A 17584-nucleotide genomic window follows, 5' to 3' on the forward strand; every position below is an offset into this window, starting at 1 on the left:
GTGTATTTTCATGGCTTGATAGCTCATTTCTTTTTAGTGCTGAGTAATATTCCATTGTCTGGATACCCCAGAGTTTATTGATCATTCACATACTAAAGGACATCTTGGTTGCTTCCAGGTTTTGGCATTTATGAATAAAGCTACTGTAAACATCCTGGGTTTTTTTGTGGACATAACTTTTCAACTCCTTTGGGTAAATACCAAAGAGCATGATTCCTGGACTGTATGGTCAGAGTATGTTTAGTTTTGTTAGAAACTACCAAACTCTCTTCCAAAATGGCTGTCCCATTCTGTATTCCCACCAGCAGTGAACAGGAGTTCCTGTTGCTCCACATCCTCACCATCATTTGGTGGTGTCAGTGTTCTGGATTAGGGCCATTCTCATAGGGGTGTAGTGTGTCTCATTGTGGTAGCTCCCAGTGTTTGAGCACCGAATGTGCCAAACAACATGCTGGTATTTTTATGTACACTGTCGCATTTAATTCTCATCAAAACCCTTAAAGTAGGTATCATTTTTGATTTTACTGAAGTGGAAAGGAAGGCTCAAAGAAATTAACTCATCTGACCAGATAACTTGGGGTCTCCTGACTCCCGGTTTGGAATTCTCTCTACTCTACTACATAGCTTCAGGGTTGGGGACAACTGTTTTCTCTTATTTTTCAGTATAAATAATTTACCAAAAGTCCTCTGATGCCTTCTCTAAGTGGACATTTGATTGTGCTGCCTTTGACTTTCCCCCTTGTTCATTAAACTACAGTTACACTAACCATAGTCTCTCCTAGTTCTTCCACATCCAGGGTAACACACCTTGCTCTTCCACCCCAGGGCTTTTGCACGGCATCCCCTCTGCCTGGCACACTCTTCCCTCCAGGTCCCCACATGGCCCCCTCCCTCAGTAAAGAAGCACCCAGCACCTCTCCTGTTACTTCCTGTGCAATGCTCTGCTTTACTCACTTCACATTACTTACCTCTACCTGAAATTTCCTTCGATGTTTAAGAATATAAACTCCAGGTTCTTCTTCTGCTGTAGTCCGGAGAGGTTGCTGCCGACATGGGCAAATTCATGAAACCCGGAAAGGTGGTGCTGGTCCTGGCCGGTCGCTACTCCGGACGCAAAGCGGTCATCATAAAGAACATTGATGATGGCACCTCAGACGGACCCTACAGCCACGTTCTGGTGGCTGGAATTGATCGCTATCCCCGCAAAGTGACAGCTGCCATGGGCAAGAAGAAAATTGCCAAGAGGTCAAAGATCAAGTCTTTCGTGAAAGTTTATAATTATAATCACCTCATGCCTACAAGGTACTCTGTGGATATCCCCTTGGACAAAACTGTTGTCAACAAGGATGTCTTCAGAGACCCTGCTCTCAAACGCAAGGCCCGACGAGAGGCCAAGGTCAAGTTTGAGGAGAGATACAAGACCGGCAAGAACAAATGGTTCTTTCAGAAGCTGCGGTTTTAGGTCTGTCTTGTTTCAGTCATTAAAAATACAAAAATAAAAAAAAAAAAAGAATATAAACTCCAGGAAGGCAAGGAGTATGTTTTGTTTTGTTTTGTTTTGTTTTGTTTTTTGCAGTACGTGGGCCTCTCACTGTTGTGGCCTCTCCCGTTGCAGAGCACAGGCTCCAAACGTGCAGGCTCAGTGGCCATGGCTGACGGGCCCAGCCGCTCCGCGGCATGTGGGATCTTCCCAGACCAGGGCACGAACCCATGTTCCCCGCATCAGCAGGCAGACTCTCAACAACTGCGCCACCAGGAAAGCTCAAGGAGTACGTTTTGTTAACTGCCACGTCCATAGTGTTGAGATGAGGGCCCGGCATGGAGTAGAGACTCAATACATCTTTGCAGAAGGAATAAACGACGCCCAGTTCTGTCTCCATGTCCATTGCCAGTTGGGTTTCCCTGTCCTCCTCTTGAATTAGTTCCTCTTCTTGCAGCTGCACAGCCCCCTGTGTGTGTAGGAGCTCACATCTTTGCACAGAGGGAAGTAACAAGCAGAATAACAGCACGTATTGCCACTCTGCCCTCCCTGCTCGCATGCCCAGTGGCTGGGGATGCCGTCTTCGGCAGCAGTAAGAAGTGATGATCTGGCTTCCTGGGACAAATGCCCTGCTTCTTCGTTAAGGTCCGGGTGTTGGGAGGCTGCACTCTGGCTGAGGAGGGAAGAGGCAGTGCTGGCGGGCGCACACCCCACACTCTCCTCCAGCCCTCGCTCTCTCCTGCTGCTGCCCAGGCAGCCCGTCTTGCTGCGATGTCAAGCAGCACACCTGAGGGTGGAGGTGCAGGGCCGGGACATAAGGGTGAGTGAGGACAAGGTCTTCCTTGAAGAAGTGACCTTCATCTTCAGACTTCCTATGGGTCCTCAGATCACTGGATCAAGCTGTCACATTTCCACATGTGGAGACTTTCTGGTGCTGGTGGAGAAGGAGGGAGGGAAGCCTAGGAGCTTTGGCAGCTCTCAGTCCCCAGAGGATAACATCAGCCACATAGTCAAGGGCAGTATCGAATTTCGGGCTGGAGACAGACTCTGGGAGCCTGGCAGCCTGGGTTTGAATCCCAGCTCTGCGTCTTGCCAACCACGTGACCTTGGGCAAATCACCTGACCTTTCTGTGCTGGTTTCCCCATTTGTAAAAATGGCCTAAGAATAGAACTTACCTTGGGGTTTTTGGTAGGAATTAAATAAATTAATATTTCTAATATGCTTAGAACAGTGACTGGCATGTGCTAAGTGCTATCTGACTATTTGTTAGTTAGCAAATAAGTAAACAAGTAAAAATTATCACCATTAGACCTCTCACAGGGATGCTATTATGCATTTTATACAACACTCTCCCATATAGGATGCGATTTGATCCTGTCCCTGTAATGGTGGGGAATTTATTCTTTTCTTTCTTTTTTTTCTCTGTCAAATGAGGAAACGGATGGGAAGTGGATTTGTTTGTATTGAATGCCTAAGTTTGATAGGTCCCTTACATATTTCTTTAGTCTTTATAACAGCTGTGTAAAGTAAACATTATTATCCCCATTTTATAGATTTGAAAATTGAGGCTCCACTTCTGAGTTCCATTCTAATAAAAGCAGGATCTGAGAAGGAAGGAAATCTGATATTCCCCCTCACCTCAGTCTGGCAGCTCCTCCCCTTGGGGTGTGTTGTGGGTGCACTGTCCATATTTATTTGTGTCTGCGGCAGAGCTGTCAATTTTGTTCACTTAACCTATCAAAAAAACTCAAGCAGTTAAATTCTTTTCCAACTACCAAGCTCTTGGAAAATGAGATGCACAAACAGAAGAAAGGAAACTCTCTTTAAGCACATTTATGATTTGCCTTTCTCAAAACAATGGGGCTCTTGCTGGCACAGCAATGCCTAGGCTGGCTTAATAAAGAGACTCACGCCTGGACCACAACGGGCAATTCCTTGGCCATGACATCGTAGGGAAAGGCAAAAGAAGAGATGGCTTCAGTGGGTGAGGGAAGGTAAGACTGCAGAGGGGAGCTACCTCTCTGGCTACATGTGAGAAACCTCTGCCATAGATGACCAACACTCACTGAAAAATTACCAGACACTTGAGGAGAGCCATCAAAATGAGAGAGAGATGATAAAATAAGTTCTTACCTAAAAGGAAACGTAGATAATAGAGCCATCAGTACAGACCTTTAAAACAATTATATTTGATATCCTTAAGGAGACAAAAGAGGATGTTATATCAATGAAACAAGAACAGGAAATTATGAAACAAACACATTGTTTTAAACAAAAGACCATGATGAGAGCTTATAAATGAACAAATGATTGCTGTTGAGCAGAATGGCTATAGATAAATCACCAGGTGCTGGTTGCTGGGGTACAAAGATGAATGAAAGCAGATATATCTATGGACTCATTAACAAGAGAGATTTAAAACTGAATATGATGTTACCAGAGGCTGTGATGGATGGGGATGGGGTTTTGCTTAATCAGGGGGATTAGAAATACCTTCCCCAAAGAAGCAACAACTGAGCTGAGATCTCAAGGATCAGTGGGATCTAAACAGGCAAAAAGGGAGGGTGAGAGTTCCTAGTGGAGGGAGCAGCCTTGCAGATGCACCAACAGAAGAGAATGAAGGCAGGCCAGGTGGGTGGGCCTGAGAGAGAGCAGGAGCCTTGGAGGAGCCACTGCTGGGGACAGGCAGAGGGGGTAGCAGATCGTGCCAACAAGGAGCCATGTTAAGTTTGGACTTGAAGCAAACTTTAGTCAGGAAGGTAGGAAAAAATATCTTATGGTTAAAAGGGCTTGAAAACTCTTCTCCCATAGCCCAGTGTTCAGAATATTTTTGCTCAGAGAGAAAATGCAGCTTTCAGGTTTGAGAAGGAGAGTTGTACTATCACTAAGTTCACAGTCAGCATTTGGCTGAGCACAGGGGGAAGTGAAACCACCCACAAAAATCAGGTGACAGTAACATCGAGAGACGGGGCAACTGGCGATGACAGATGGGAATTAGATTACACTGAGGCTGGAGAGTCAAGTAGGTCATGTGTACGCTGGGGTCACACAGAGCCGGGCAGTGGGGAGAGGAAAGGAAAGCAACCTCAGAAAGAAGCAGATACAGTATGAGAAGGAGGGAGGGGGCGATCAAGGGAGACAAAGAGAGACAGACAGAGAGGGAAAGATAGATAGATGATAGATGATAGATAGATAGATAAAGAGAGAGAGAGAGAGAGAGAGAGAAGGAGAAACACTTAGTTCATGATATCTTTCTCATACTCTGTTCCTGTGAAGCTTGCCCAGCTCCTTGAGTTTGCATGAACTTCCTTTTAAGGTTCTGCAAGTATTCTTACCACTAACCTCTATTTAATCTCCTGAGAAAAGAAAGAAAAATAAAGCTATTTCCTACTTAAAGTGAATAAGTCAAATCTGAGATTTATAATAGTGGTCGTCAAAGAAAGAGCTTGACAATCTCCCCTGACAGCAAGTGTAGGTGCAGAAGAAAATACTGCCTGGACGATACCCATCCCCTTAGGTGGTTAAGGGTAATCTTTAGGGAAAGAGAGGAACTGAAATCTGATAATCCCACAACATTTATAGTCAGTTGCATATCAATATGTCAGCTATTTTGTGTAGTGTTCGGTTTTTACTACAAAGTATAAGTTCAGTCATTATTGACAGGCTTTTAACATCTTCTTTATGAAGACACTAGAAGAACTTTTTGAAGTGTTGCTATAGATAAGCATTTCTACATATCTACATAGAAATGAAATAAGAATGAGGCTTGCAACATAGGAAGTCCTTGCTAAGACACAAGTGATATAAGAATTGGTCACTATCTCAGGATTGGCTGGTTAGAATATGGGAGATGTGCTCTTGTTGAGCCCTTTACTATCTCTAAGGAAAGGCTAGCTCTGGGAGGAGGCTCTCCCTGCTTTTTAAGATGTCAAAACATCATGAAATACAGAAAATCAAAACAATGATTAATATAGTTATGTAGAGATATTTTAGAAGGGTGTACCCAGATTGACTCCTAAAGTCAATATTTTGGAGACCAAGGTGGCAAAACCAGATGAGCTGTTCCTCATAAAGAATTCTGTCTTTATTGTATCAGTCAGGGTCTTGTCAGGAAAACAGAGGCCAACCTAGGTATTTCAAAAGAGGATATTTAATACAGGGCATAGATTACAAAGATCTTAGAAAATCAAAGAGCAAAAAAGGAGAGCTGAAGGTAAGTCAGAGATTAGATTTCCAGAACCTAAGATCATAGAGGGTGAATCACAGCTTCAGAAGCTGGAATATTAGAAGAAACAGTATCAGAGGAAGGAAGGAAAGAAAGGGCAGTGGGGTGTGGGGGAGAGGGGAGAGAGAAAGAGAGAGAGACAGTAAATGGGAAACAAAGACATTTCCTCTCTCTTCATATCTTGATTTTCCTGTCAGTTTGGCAAAACCTAACAGGAAGCCCACAGCCAAAGGAACCTGGGAAATGTAGTTTGCAGACTTCCAGCCCCATTATCCTAGAGGGCAGCTGTGGGACTGAGAGATAATAAGCAAAAAAACTTCCACACTTAAAGCTCAATTTTGTTTGGGTTCAGTTTTGTAAAGAGCTTCACGATGACTAATTATTATTATGAGGCTCTTATTCTAGTCTCAATGGATCTTTCAAATAATCACTTCAACCCATGCTTTCCTCTAAATTAATCAGTAGTTTGACTAATCAGTGTGATTATTTAAGGCCAGGGTACTCTAAAAGAGGACACGTACAAATAAGTTTTGAATTACTCCAATGAAAGAAAAACGCATGTGTACAAAGAGGTTTTTACCAGTAAACCTTACTGTAGGAAAAGAAAAAACACCTGAAATCAATCTAAATGTTTAATAATACGTGATGAGCTAAGAGAATTTTAGTATATTATTTTGACTACTATGTAGCTATTACAAATAATAAATGTTGGCATTATGGAACAAAATTTATCCTTTCAACCAATATATATTGAGCGCCTAGTGGGTGCTGGGCACCGTAATTAATGATCGGCATAAAAAAGACAAACGGGGGCTTCCCTGGTGGCGCAGTGGTTGAGAGTCCACCTGCCGATGCAGGGGACACGGGTTCGAGCCCTGGTCCGGGAAGATCCCACATGCCGCAGAGCGGCTGGGCCTGTGAGCCATGGCCGCTGAGCCTGCGCGTCCGGAGCCTGTGCTCCGCAACGGGAGAGGCCACAACAGTTAGAGGCCCGCGTACCGCAAAAAAAAAAAAAAAAAAAAAAAGACAAATGGGGCTTGGTTCCTTGTTCTTATGGTGCCTGTAATCCCATGGAAGAGATGGCCTTATAAACATGAAACAGTGTTTACAAATTACATAAGAAATTAGAATAGCAGATTTTTATATATCCAAATTTTTTATAATGAACACGTATTATATGTATAATAAAAGTAGTAAATTCTTGTAATACAGTTTTTTGTTTGTTTGTTTGTTTGTTTTTTTTGTTTTTGTGGTACGCAGGTCTCTCACTGCTGCGGCCTCTCCCGTTGCGGAGCACAGGCTCCGGACGTGCAGGCTCAGCGGCCATGGCTCACAGGCCCAGCCGCTCTGCGGCATGTGGGATCTTCCCGGACTGGGGCTCGAACCCGTGTCCCCTGCATCGGCAGGTGGACTCTCAACCACTGCGCCACCAGGGAAGCCCTGTAATACAGTTTTTTACAACTATGTAAAAAATATATATAATTATTGGAAGAGAACACAAAACAGTGAAAATCGTTGTGTTAGGGTCATCCTACTATGATGGTTAGTTTTATACATTTACTTGGTCAGGTTCTCACATCTGGTGATTTCATCAAACACTAATGGTGGGGCTGCTGTGGAGGTATTCTGTAGATGTGATTAGCATCTAATATTATTTGAATTTACATAAAGGAGATGATCCTTGATAATGTGAGCGGGCCTCATACAATCAGTTGAAGGCCTTAGGAGCAAAAACTGAGGTTTCCCAGAGAAGCTTTGCTTCAAAATTGTAGCATTGACCTCTGCCTGACTTTCCAGCCTGCTGGCCGGCCTTATAGATTTCAGACTTGCCAGCCTCCACAGTTGTGTGAACCAATTCCTTAAAATATACTTCTTTATTTCATATATTTTTTATTATTTATATTATTTAATATATATTCATATATGATATATTATTATATATATTATATATTATTTCATATATATATCTATGAGAAATGCACACACACACAAGTATCTCCCATTGGCTCTGTTTCTTTGGAGTACCTGGACTGATTCACTTACTAAACTTTTTTCTTTTGAACAGTCCGTAATTTAATGTTGGTTTTATCACGCATCATTTCTTTATAGCCTCTTCTGTCCTGACTGTAACTAGACTCCTCTTTGGTTATCTTTTCTCAGCCCTCCAAGAACTTCTACCTACAGTTGGTCCACAGATTCCCAAAGGCTATACAGGCTCTAATGGAGGTGAAGGCTGGAATGTATTAGCTTGTGTGGTGTCTTTTTCCCCTTCGAACTGGCTGCCGGTCAGTGGGTCAATGCCAATGGCTGCTCTCAGTCTCAAGGCCAGAGCAGCTCCATGAACCCCTCTGTCGGCCCTTCCTTAGATCCCAGAGAGCTGTGCTCCCAGCAAGGAATGAGTGTCCGTTAAGGACAGTCGTTTAGTCTGGCTAAGATTAGCACAGATGTCCCAGGAGCACTGGTGAGTGTGCTGCCTTTGGCGTTCTTTCATCTCCATCCTGCCTAAATGGGGATTGAGGAGTGACATCTAACTGTTCAGCTCACCAGCCCAAAGCATAGTCTGTATTTCTTGAGAGGTACAGACGCTGTTGAAAGGATACAGGCTCCGTGGACAAAACATTGGATTTCAGTCTCAACTCAGCTACTTTCTGGCTGTGTGGCTATATCCAGGTTACTTAACCTCTCTGTGCCTCAGCTGTAAAGTGGGGATGCTAATTCAACCAAACCTGCAGGGTTGTGGTGAAGATATCAAATAGAATGTGAATTTTCTAGTGCATAGCAAGGGTCCCACAAATGGTAATTGCTATTTCTATATGCCTGAGCTTGAGGGTAGACTTTGGGAAAAGTTTTTGATGCATGTCAACCACCTAATAAGTAGAGACCCTGGTCCATCCCCACCTTCCAGATCTGACTGAGGATAAAGAAACCACTGTCAAAGCACACTGAACCCTCAAAAGAAACATGGATTTTATTTGTCATTTAATGCTAACATGTTAGCAAAGATCATAGATTAATCAAGTCTACAAATAAGTAGGGAAAAATCTACCATCACCCAGAAATTTTGTTTTGCAAAATTTCCTCTTTAGCCAGAAGGTATGCAGACAGTAAATAAATAGCCTTCCTGCACCCCCCTCTACTTGGCATCTTATTTATAATTAACTTGGGGAGGTGGGCAGGTATCTATTTGCACTACAACAACCATATTTTTCAAGGCCAAGGACTCAACTCCAGTTAGCTTTCACGTACCTGCATGTGGATTATCCACCTGATGAAGCATCTTCCGGGAAATTTTTAATCCAAAACAGGCTCTCTCCTAGCACCCCCTCTCCCTGCTCTCCTTCCCTCAGCCCTCACCCAGCTGATGTGTGCTTAGGAAATGCAAACTAATTTTAAAATTCGCTGGAGCAAAACACCATTAGAATGGTTAAGTCTGCTGCCAAAAATAAAATCAGCTAATGCATTTCATATATTTAGATTTCCAAAATTAAGTTGAAATGATGCTTTAGTTCATCCAAAGTTTGGGCTTTATACACATCACCCCATATCTCTGCTAATTGACCCTACTTTTTTTCTGGCAGCGATAAATTTGATTTTCTTGTAACCTTTTCCATACCCCAGGGTGATGTTTTTACTCTCTCATCCTGCCGAAGCGAGGTCATGAGCCCCGTTGAAGACGGTGGAGAAGAAACTCCTCTGTGTTGGGGAGAAGAAGACAACAGACAGAGCAGCCCTGTCTCAGCCAAGGCTCCTCCATTCTTTAGTCCCTCTACCAAGCCTGGCCAGACAGTGAGGGGCCCAGCTGGGGAAAGGGGACCCAGTAAAACCAGGGGCGGGCACCGAAAGAGATACAATCAAGGCTCCAAAGATGTGCTGCTGCCTTCAAGGAGCTCAGAGTCTCTTTGGAGAGACAAGATTAGCCTGGCAGTATAACACACATCATAGAATAAAATTAATTGCCAAATGGGGTGGCATAGACTCTAAGGCGAAACTCCAGGGAGCGATCATCTGTGAGGACGGGATTTGTCTTCACGATGGAGGAAGCACCTGAGTTAGGAGCCGGCTAGATCGTGGGAAGGGGGGCAGGGTTTCTGGTGAAAGAGTCAATTGGAACAAATGTGTAGAAATGAGCAGGTGTAGACAAAAGAAGTCAGCCTATCTGAAAGAGCAGCACTGCAGAAGGGAGTTGTCGAAAATACAGGTGTGCTAAGACTCTCTCGGTTGCAAGCAACAGAAAACAATCTGATTTACCTTAAGAAAAAAGGGGAATTTATTTTAGGACTACAACGGAGCCTCCTGGGCCCTGAGACAAGAAGAGTCCAGCTCACCACAACTTGAACTTGGACATATTAATATAGTTTATGGTGTATTTTTATCTTTATAATTTTACTTCTCCATCTTTCCTAACTTATTTTTTATATTTCTTTAAATCTCAAGAAAGAGACCCATTTGGATAACGCATTTTGTACCATTATATTTTCTTTCTTTCTCCTTCTGCTGACTAACTGGTATTTCCTACTCTTTTAATATATTAGGAAAATACCGCAAGCATCTTATCTTGTAGTCAACACAAGACTTCCTTTACATGGTATTGAAATCCAGCCTTTGTTTGAACAATTGAGAGCTCATTGCTTTGTAAGGCATCCCATTTCATTGTGAGCTGAGCTTGTTAGCAAGTTGACTCTAAAATTATAATGATTTAATTGTAGGATCCCCACTTGTTTATACTTTACATCAGAAGAGAGCTTTGAGTTTGTCACTCTTCTGCTCAAGCTCCCCAAATGGTGCCCGATCACCTTATAAATTTAGAAAAAAAAAGAAGAGAAAGGAAGGGAATTTGTTTTAAGGATTTGAGGGAGTCTCATGGGACCGAAGGACTCGCGGGTGCAAAGGAACATCATACCAGGACCCGGGAGGCTCTTACTGTGCCTCCAGTCTCCACTTCTCTGAATCTGTTTTTGCATTCTTGGGGCAGATGATTGCTGCCCTCAGCATCTTTTCTAATTCCCTTGCAGCCTACTGGCTGTTATTCTGCCTCAATTCCAAATTCCTGGGAGGGAGAGAACCCAAGTGGTCTAGGTCTGGTCCAATCAATTATGATGGGGTGGGAGGGTTCGCACAGCGCAAGAGAAAACAGGGCTGCTGGTGCCCCTCCTGGGGGTGTGCGGGTGTGTGGAGCGGCCCTAGAAAAGGAGGAAAGAACTGATCGGGTAAGTGAGTAAAATGGGCTAAGACAGGCCTCCTGCCATTCGATTTTTCCAGTCTTTGAGGAAAATCGCGTGAAAATATTTCAGTTGGCTGGGGTTCTAGGGGGTTACCTCACTTTCCGCGAATATTGAAAAAATGCAGATTTTTTAAAGCAGGGGAATTGAGTTGTGATCACTCACTTCATAAAAGGGATTATTCACCTTGGGGGAGATGTACCAGGATTCCTTTCCACTTCAAATGATATTTTTCCCATTATGCCTCTAATTATGCACATCTTCTCTGTAATGCGTCTGCTTCCCTTGATCTGGGGACCTTCCTTCAGTGAGATCCAGGATCCCTCCCCTGGCACCCTCAGTGCTGGCAGGACCTGGGAGGAAGTGATGCTCATGGCGTTTGGCCAATGGCTGCCCACTGGCTAGAGTGTGAGCTTCCCGAGGGCAGGGATAGGCCTTCGGCTCCTTTGTATCGGTCCAGTGTCTGACTCAGTGCTGGTCACCCGGCCATGCTGATGAAGACTTACTGAGCTGCATGAATAAAGCCAGTTTCCAGATATAAGCAATTCCTAGCCAAGGAGTAGCTGAAGGAAAATATAGCTTTATGGTAAGCAAGGGAAATAGGCACAAGTCCTTTCCTGCAAAAACATTATATATGGCACTGCTTCTTCTGGTTCTGCCAGCAGTCTCTTAGGGGCTGGATGACCCCAACTCCTGTTTAGTCTCAGGACATACTTGGACTTGATCCACCTCACACAGGGCCCTGAAACCTTATTTACATCCCCTTGCCAAAGGGGAGCCTTGTGCCAGTCAGACCCAGGTGCCACCACCTCCCTTTGGGAAAGACAGGAAGCTGCCTCTGGTCACCAGAGAGAAAAACCTCACCGCTTTCATGGAGGTCTTGAGGATGCTGGCTAGCAAGGAGGAGGACCGGCCACCGTCCACCTCTGGGCCCCATACTCAGCCCTCTAAACAGAGCCTGAGGTGAAAGTCTGTCCGGGGGACGGCCCACCCTGGCGAACTCCCTGCCTTGGATGTGAAGAAGGCGACAAATGAGACAAAATGAAAAATATAATGATGCATATTATATTAATCATCCTCCCTTTTTCTGACACCATAAATCTTCTCTTTAAACTCCTGGTGGTGATTGCATCATCTCCCTCTCTCCTCGAAACAGCACAGATTAAGATAAAGTGATGGTGCTGTGTCAAAGGGAGCTTTACTGCCACACTTGGGATACGAAGAGAGAGGTTAATTTATCATCACTGGGGAAACTGACAGAAGAGAGATCTACTACCGAAAGGGGGTTTAGCACAGGCCCAAGAAACTTCACACTATTTTTACCATCTGTCACATGCTCTAATAAAGCAGGGCAAAATATGAAGAAAGGAAAAATGAACTATCAAACACTGATGTAATGCAGCCCATAAATCTAATTTAATTACTTTGCATGGAGACAGGTCCTCGAGTCTGTGTGAATATACTGGATTTTCTTGGCAACTTAACAACTAAGTGTTTTAATAACATCACACTATAATTTATTCTGCTTGAAACACAAAACCCCTTTTGTGAGAGTTTCATTTTTGAGAACTGTTAATTTTTTCGGCTAATGTCAAAACTGGCATAAATTCACGTGTGAACTTGAAGCCTGACTGTGAAAAAGGCTTAGGTTACTGCCTGCCTTTTTATTGTTGGCACTTTTCCCCTCTTCTGCATGCATTAGAAATAATTGGGCTTTGTTGATGACTTAGGTGAGGAGAGTTGTCTTGCAATTAGATTTTAATATAATGACAAATGGTGTGTGAGAGGGAAAGCTTTGTAAAATATAAAGAGGTAAGAAAATGCAATGGGAAAAACTAAATTCCTCATTTTCCAGAACAACAGCCAAACCCAAAGGGCAGTATTCTTGGAACCAGGCTGTCCCTGGGACCATGAGAATTTCACTCCGGAGGATGTAAGATCTCAGGGCTAAAAGGATGCTGGGAATGCAGGTCTGCCCTAGAGGGAGCCACTGGGAGCAGAAAATAAATCAAAAATAAAATTAATATTCATCGGGTGTCTTCCCGAATTTGGATGCAGTTACAGAAATTATTGTTAATAATGAAAGCCATATATCAAAGGTTATAAAATTCATCTGTGCTAGGACACTATTTTTTTAGGCTTTGTTCTGAACCATTAAAGATGACATATTGCATTTGTGTGCCTCTGTGTATAATAAGATACATTTAAGTATGATTCTAACCTAAACTGGCAATTTTGGCATTGAACCTGAGTTCTTAAATGGGGGCTGTGACACTGCCGTCCAGAGGAGATTCGGCTGAACTCATCTGTTCTCTCATGACCTCACTGGTAGGGCAGGATGGATGGGTAATTAATTTGTTAGATCATAAGTGCTTCATGTTGGGAAAATAAAGCTCTCAGTCTCTTGCCAAATTCAATTGAAATATAATTTGGGGGAAAAAAAGGTAAAAAACCCCAAAACAACCTGTTCCCCTCAACTCCTCCCCACACCCCAGACTCTCACACGAAAAGAAAACCAAAATGTCGAGATACATAATCTGATGGAGTTCATTTCTTTATGCCTTTAGCAACACTTAATAAATCCTTACTACATGGAAAACTCTGGAGGACACAGTTTGGGGGCATTTGTAGTCTGGCAGCACAGATACATTAGACAGAAGAAAAATCTGTATTTACTACATTCTAAGAAACTTTAACCTGGTGGGTGATATCAGTGGGTCCATGGCAAGGGCAGATATAGAGCTGGCCGTGGTATGGACTTTGGATAAAACAGAAATGATTCATCTGGAAAATTCTAACAAGTACCAAACCCATCAGGAAATGGGCCACATACGCGTATTGTTGAATATTTATTGAGTGTCACTGGTGTTTTGCTATATGTTAAATATCTAGATGGATTCAAGGGCCTTGAAGCCAGGAAACCGAGGTGCAAAGGTTTTCACAGAAGTGCTTTCAAATAAATTTCCCCTCATGCTTTTTTTTTTCTGAAGTTCACATTCCCCTGTTCAGACTTGGAAAACGCTCAATTCTTGTGGTTTCTTGTTCTGTGGAATTTGTGTGGGAGAAAAATGTACAACCTTGAACTCTGAATGAAGCTCAGTGTGAAGAGCGGTGGTTTTCAGCTGTGCTATTTCAAACGCTCTCATTGGTATTTTTAAGGACTTCCCACATATTCGGTTACTGACCTGGGGCCTGGAAAAGTGAACATTAAAAATTAAAAAAAAAATCAAACTACCAGCATTTTTACTTATGAAATGACTTGGTTATAGGCCAACTATCCAACAGCCTTAAAATTAGTGTGCAAATTGAGAGTTTGAAGGGTTTCTTTTTTGGCATTTTGATTTCCTCATCTGAAAAATGGGGCTATTAATACCTACCTCCTGGGGTGATTGTGAGGTTTAAATGTGCCTACGTAGGTGAAGCATCCGGCGCGCTAAAATAATGGCTGCAATTATTATTTTATTATTATTATTTTGATTTTGCTCTCCTTCCTTCTCTTCCTCTGGCACTTCTAATCAGCCCCCTCTCCCCTCCCCACCCCGTACAAGTACTTTTTTTGCAGACCTGCTGGAATCCACTTCATTCAGCCTCCCCCTTCTGGCCCAGCTGCAGACTGCAGCTACGTCACTTAAAAAATAAATACCTTCAAAATAGGGAATGTTAAAAAAAAAACATCAGGTGAACCCAGGGTGTTTTCTGGAAATGAACCTTATGAAGGACTCACTGGGCAGAAACAAAAAGAGCCCAAGGTCTGTGTGTGCTCCGCAGCAAAAGAAGAAACTGCAAAGGAGTCCAGGTTCTCAGAAGTCCAGGAAAGCCTTTCCAATCAAGGCGGGTGGGCTTGGGGAGTATCCCAGCAGATAAAAGGCCAGCAAAATTTATAGTGCTGCCTCCTTTAATCGGTAACTGTTAGCCTAAGTGCCCTGACACAAGGTGAACTTGACCTTTCCTATAAAACCGTCGTATGTGAACTCTCCGTGCCGCTCCGAGGCTCTTCATTTTCTTCTTTTAACAGGTACCTTGCTGGTCAAGATGACAGATCATTTACATTAACAGATTTTGCGGGAACGTTGCAGGTCGAAGCTGGCAGTGCATTAGCCCCAGGTGACCTGGGCAGCCAAGAGTGGGGACTTGAGAAGTCCAAACGGCCAACAGCCCCGCGTGGTAGGAACGAAGTTTCAAGCAAGCGCCTTCAAACCACATTGGTCCCTGTTGTGGAACCGAGAGAGGCTGAGTGAATCTTAAAGACTTGTCTCCACACCTTCCAGGTTCCTTGTTAATAGATGTTTGGTTCATTCATGTATTCATTTAGGCATCAAACATTTGGTGCATCCTTATTACATGCCAAGCATTATAGCTGGTGCTGAGAATGCAAGGAAAGGGCAGACTGGCTCTGCCCTCAAGAAGCACTGAGTGGACGAAAGGACACGGACACAGACTCCCCAAACCACAATATGATGTAAAAACCACGAGATGATCGGAATCTGAGCAAAGTTCTGCAGGAGCGGAGGACACCCTTACAGAGGAACCGGGGAAGGTTTCCAAGGCTATCTTTGGAGCTGGGGATAGAAAGATGAGCAGTATTTGTCCCAGGTACAGCAGTGGGAGGAATGGCATTTCTGGCAGAGGGCACAGCATAAGCGGAGACTAGGAAGTGACCACTCGATAACTGATCCTGATGGCTTAGAGGCCCCCGTGGTCTGTACTTTGCTGTTATGTAAGCTCACAGGCAGGGAGGAGGTGATAAAAGGGCCAGTAACTCTCTAGCTGTCCGGTTGCCTAGACCTTGTTCTTCAAGTCCAAGGGTCCAAGGAACAGAGAGATTGAGAAGCTCTGTTGGGTTCTGCCCATCTGCACAAGCACTCGTTCCTGAAGGTCTTGTGAATGTCATCTGACTTCTAGAAAGGGACCCTGAGGATTGCTGGCCAAGCTTGGAAGTGTCCCTTTGGACAAGGAGGTGTTGGTTTTGATGTACCTGGAGGGCCTGAAAATCCCCACTCCTGGCCAATGCATTCCTGCGAACCAGAGCCAAGCACTTTGTTGAAGCATCATCACCTAGGTAACCCCGGGGAGAGGTCATGGTCACCACGGCCATTTACTGAACACTCCTCCTGGACCCACCACTGTTCTAAGTGCTCCACTAAGTCCTCATAACACACCAAGAGAGCAGGTCTATTATCACTTAACCATTTTACTAAGGAAGAAACTGGCACAGACCGGGGGGTGCCTTGCCCAAACTCACACAGCCAAGAAGGACCAGTGCACCGTTCTGACCAGCCCAGAGCCTGTACTCTCAACCAACTTCCTACATCCACCCAAGAGAGTGAAGCAACCAGGACACACTTACTATGCTAGATGCTTCCTTTATGTACATCATCTCATGGTGTAATCAGCATGACAGCTCTGCGAGCCAGGCATCATTTTGCAGATGTGGAAACTGAGGCTCCGAAAGATTAAGTAACTGATCGTCAAATAGCCAGTAACTGATGAAAGTGGCATGTCAGCTTAGATGTGCCGGAACCTGAAAGCTGATGTCCTTTCCACTCTTGCATGCTCAATTTCCAAGAAAGAATCTCGGTAGCTGCTGCATCTCTTTCCTGCCATTCAAGGAGGTAGGCATTTCACTGAACAACTGCTCCCCTTGTGAATGACCATCCAGGAAACTCCTCTCTACTCCCTCTCTGGACTGCAAGGCTGATCTTTACTTCTAAGATGGTATATTCTGGATGCTGGTGATCTTTGCCCCCCCGGCCCAAATTTTTCCAAATAGGGTGAAGGCAAACTCCACGCAGTTTCTGTGGGTGGGAAGTGAGTCATATATACAGGGGAACCTTATTTTAGTAGAACTCAAGAGCCAAAGTAAAGTAGAGTTGTTCACCTTTAGAGAAGGAATATTCGTAAGCTACTGATAAGTAGGCAGCTCCTATAGTGTGTTTAGACAGAGGATCAGCAAACATTTTCTGCAAGTGGCCAGATAGCAAATATTTCAGTCTTTGCCGAACTTATACATGTCTTGCACATAATGTCATGTGTCTCTGTCACAACTATTCCATCATGCAAAAGCAGCCACGGATAATAAGTAGATGAAATAGCATGGCGACGTTCCAATAAACCCTTATTTATGGACGCTTGTATGTGAATTTCATGTAATTTTCATGTGTCACAAAATATTCTTCTTTGATATTGATATTTTCCAACCGCTAAAAAATGTGAGAACTAGCTCACAGACCAGAACAAAAACTCACGATGGACTGGGTTTGACCCATGGGTTGTCGTTGCATGGTTTATTTTACAAAATTGTATTCTGTACTTGTTAGAAAATCGAGTGTGTAAATCAAAACACAAGAGACATCTCTTATAAACCACTTAAACACTCATCTACATTTTTGGAAAATCAATGCCTCATTAATTGAGTCCTTTGAATACATTTGCACCCTGGAGCCCACAGAAGGAAAAAATCATACCCTGTTGAAGAGAAGTTGACACTTTCCCCACAAGACAGACTGAAGAGGGATTTACGGCGATGTCCGGGATGATGCTGACTGCTTGCCTCCAGGTTTTTTTTCTAGGGAAACATTCTGTTTGGAGTGTTCATGACTCTAGATAAAGTGTTGCCTGGCCAATCTTTAGACTGATTTGCAATATCCTCCTTCATATCA

At 43.7% G+C, this 17584-nt stretch overlaps 1 protein-coding gene across 1 annotated transcript; it reads left to right on the forward strand.

The window, feature by feature from the left end:
• The first annotated feature begins 1036 nt into the window (after nucleotides 1–1036).
• Nucleotides 1037–1519, forward strand: LOC308608217 (large ribosomal subunit protein eL27-like). The gene has a single exon (XM_081220953.1). It carries the CDS (start codon nucleotides 1052–1054, stop codon nucleotides 1460–1462), a length of 411 nt encoding a protein of 136 aa, XP_081077079.1. The 5' UTR covers nucleotides 1037–1051; the 3' UTR covers nucleotides 1463–1519.
• Nucleotides 1520–17584: the final 16065 nt, after the last annotated feature.

Source organism: Mesoplodon bidens, assembly GCF_964165515.1.
Source record: "Mesoplodon bidens genome assembly, chromosome: 20".
In the NCBI taxonomy this organism is placed as follows: domain Eukaryota; kingdom Metazoa; phylum Chordata; class Mammalia; order Artiodactyla; family Ziphiidae; genus Mesoplodon; species Mesoplodon bidens.

Bases quoted from the DNA above. Each gene is read 5' to 3' on its own strand.
- LOC308608217 (XM_081220953.1), top strand. From the start codon at position 1,052: ATGGGCAAATTCATGAAACCCGGAAAGGTGGTGCTGGTCCTGGCCGGT.